This window comes from Contarinia nasturtii, unplaced genomic scaffold, assembly GCF_009176525.2.
Source record: "Contarinia nasturtii isolate CC-2019 unplaced genomic scaffold, AAFC_CNas_1.1 Cnas_scaffold_5853, whole genome shotgun sequence".
In the NCBI taxonomy this organism is placed as follows: Eukaryota; Metazoa; Arthropoda; class Insecta; order Diptera; family Cecidomyiidae; genus Contarinia; species Contarinia nasturtii.
The window spans coordinates 1-2561 of record NW_022203120.1 but is presented as its reverse complement, the minus strand read 5'-3'; the positions used below and the strand labels follow the sequence as shown (position 1 = coordinate 2561).

The following is a 2561-nucleotide window of genomic DNA, read 5'->3' as shown; positions in this document are numbered from 1 at the left end:
GTCGTAATCCTCCAGTTTAGTTGCTTTCAAACTGTTTGTATCTATAAATTTTATATATTCGGCTGTATTTAATACTCTGATATATGTATCAGGCTCATAAGCTATCGTAGTTGCTGTTAAAACCTCGTCAGCTATCTCTTGTGATTCAACCACACATGGAAATTTTTCACTTTTTATGTGGAATATTCTGAACACCTCTTGTCTTGGTGATATCGTTGCCAATCCCGGTAATATTTCGGAGTGGATCGGTATTTCTACAGAATCTGAAGTGTTGTATTTGACTGTCAATATCATATCTCCATAATTAATTAGACATCTATTGAATTTAATGAAATCTTTTCCTATTATGCCATGTGAAGGAATTGGAAAAGTTGTTGGCACGATATGGAATTTGTGTGAAAATATTTGATTTTTTATTATTAAATTTAAAATTACAGATCCCAAAGTTAAAGAAGGCTCCTGGGTTATGCCCTTTAATGAAATAATTTCGTTGTTGTTTACTGTTATATTTTTGTTGATTTCCGATATTTTGATCAGTGAGACCGTAGCTTCTGTGTCAACCAAAAAAATTGTATGTCTTTTATTATCATTAATTTTTATAGTTACGAAATCTGACAATGTTGAATTTATGTTCAAAATTAGTTCTATTGGAAATGTTGTATTTGCTGTGGTTGTTGTTGTTGTTGTTGTTGCATTTGGTGCATTTGGTGCATTTGGTGTTGGTATTGCCCGTCGTTCGACGGGCTCTGACGGTTTCCCGAAAAATAACGTACGTGGTTTTCACCGCCGTAGTTTCCACCGCCGTAATTACTTCCACCTCTGCCATTACCACCATGACCTCCGCGACCTCTGCCACGGTATCCTCCTCTAAAGTTTTTCTGATAATGGCCATTGCCGTTGCTATTGTCATTATTGTTGTTATTTTGTCCGTTGTTGGAACCATGTCCACCGCGATAATTTCCCCTATTTCCACGAGAATTTCCACGATAATTATTCGATTTTTTGTTGTTTTTATTATCTTTGTCTTGAATGTCGCGTTTATCTTGTTTTGCGTTATTTAGCTCAACCACCAGCGCTGACATCACTTCTCCTGGTGTGCTATAGTTCGTTGATTGTATAACTGATTTTACGTACGAAATCGGCGTCTGTTTTCTGCACATTTCCTTTACTTTCTTTATTGATTGCTCTTTAGCCTTTGCCTCTGAAAAACCTTCGTAAATCAGTGCTCGTTTATAATCGTTGGCAATTTCTTCACCGCGCTTTGTAAATGTACGTATATTCATTTTATCCAGTTTTAACGCCAAAATATCTGCTTCAAGCTCTTCTGATGGCTTCGGTTTAATGCCTGCTTTCAGCGCATCTATAATTGCTTGTACACTTTCGGGTTCAATCGGTACGACTTCCTGTGCCTTATCTTCAAGTTTGGTCAAAATATAGTTGATGAGAAGATCTTTGTCTCTTATCAATTTATCTGCCAGCTTAATTGCAGCTATAAAGCGACTAAGTGACTTTACCTCTCCATTGTATGTAGTCGTGATAGTTCTGCTGGCTATGTTTAACTCACGGAGACCGTCTCCATCATTATTTTCTTCGTTATCCGACATATTTGCTCTGTTTCTCGTTCTTTCTCGACGTAAATTATGTCTATTTGGAACACGCTGATCGTTATGCTCTGGTACAAATATGTTATTATGAACTTTAAATGGATCCCGGTTATTAAGGGATTCCACACTATGAAATAAATTTCTAACCGTGTCTAAATAAATGTCATTTTCTGTTACCTGAATATTTTTATTATTCACTGGATTTGTATTTACAATTTGTTGCTGTGTATTACGTTCTTGAGTCGGAATATTATCGTTATTATTGTTATTTGGGATATTATCATTCGCTGTATTTCTTTCATTTACAATATCTTGAGGAAATCTGAAATCATTGATTTGGGCTTGCGTCTCTTGAGGATTCGCTGTACCATGTAGTTGTGTGTCATTTGTATCGTCACCTACATTCTGTGTGTCCGTATTTAAATTTTCACCACCGACAGCGCCATCTGCGTCCGTCAATAGTGTAGTGTTTCGAGATAAATCCTCTGATCTTACTAAAATTTCAGTATTTGCTGATTCATTAAAAACTGTATCAATATTGCCTATGGTTTCAATATCGATTTTATTTAAATCTGTTGGTAAATCCAACGATAATCCTATCGCTTTTAATGCTCTTAATACGCGTAACTTGAGATTACCAATCGTCCTTGCATATTCATATTGTTTCGCCGTGTCAAAAGTTTTAATATATTGTTTAATATAAGTAATGTAGTTATTAAATGCCCCCACCAATTCGGTTTTGTATTCTTCAATTCTTTTATTTCTAATTGAAGGATCTGAAGGCAATGGACGATCGATATTTTCGTAGTTAATTAGCTTTTTATTTATGTCTTCTAAATTTTTTTTATATTTGTTATATTTATTAATGTCAAATTTACTCATTATAGCCCCCTTTATCTCTTTAAAATGTTAATTGGGCATCAATTATTAAACACATTAGAAAATGTTACTTTTGAA

The 2561-nt window shown here is 34.7% G+C and overlaps 1 protein-coding gene across 1 annotated transcript; it reads right to left on the bottom strand.

Moving 5' to 3' along the window:
• Nucleotides 1-644: 644 nt before the first annotated feature.
• Nucleotides 645-2486, bottom strand: LOC116351614 (basic-leucine zipper transcription factor A-like). The gene has a single exon (XM_031783739.1). It carries the CDS (start codon nt 2484-2486, stop codon nt 645-647), a length of 1842 nt encoding a protein of 613 aa, XP_031639599.1.
• Between the last annotated feature and the right edge of the window lie 75 nt (nt 2487-2561).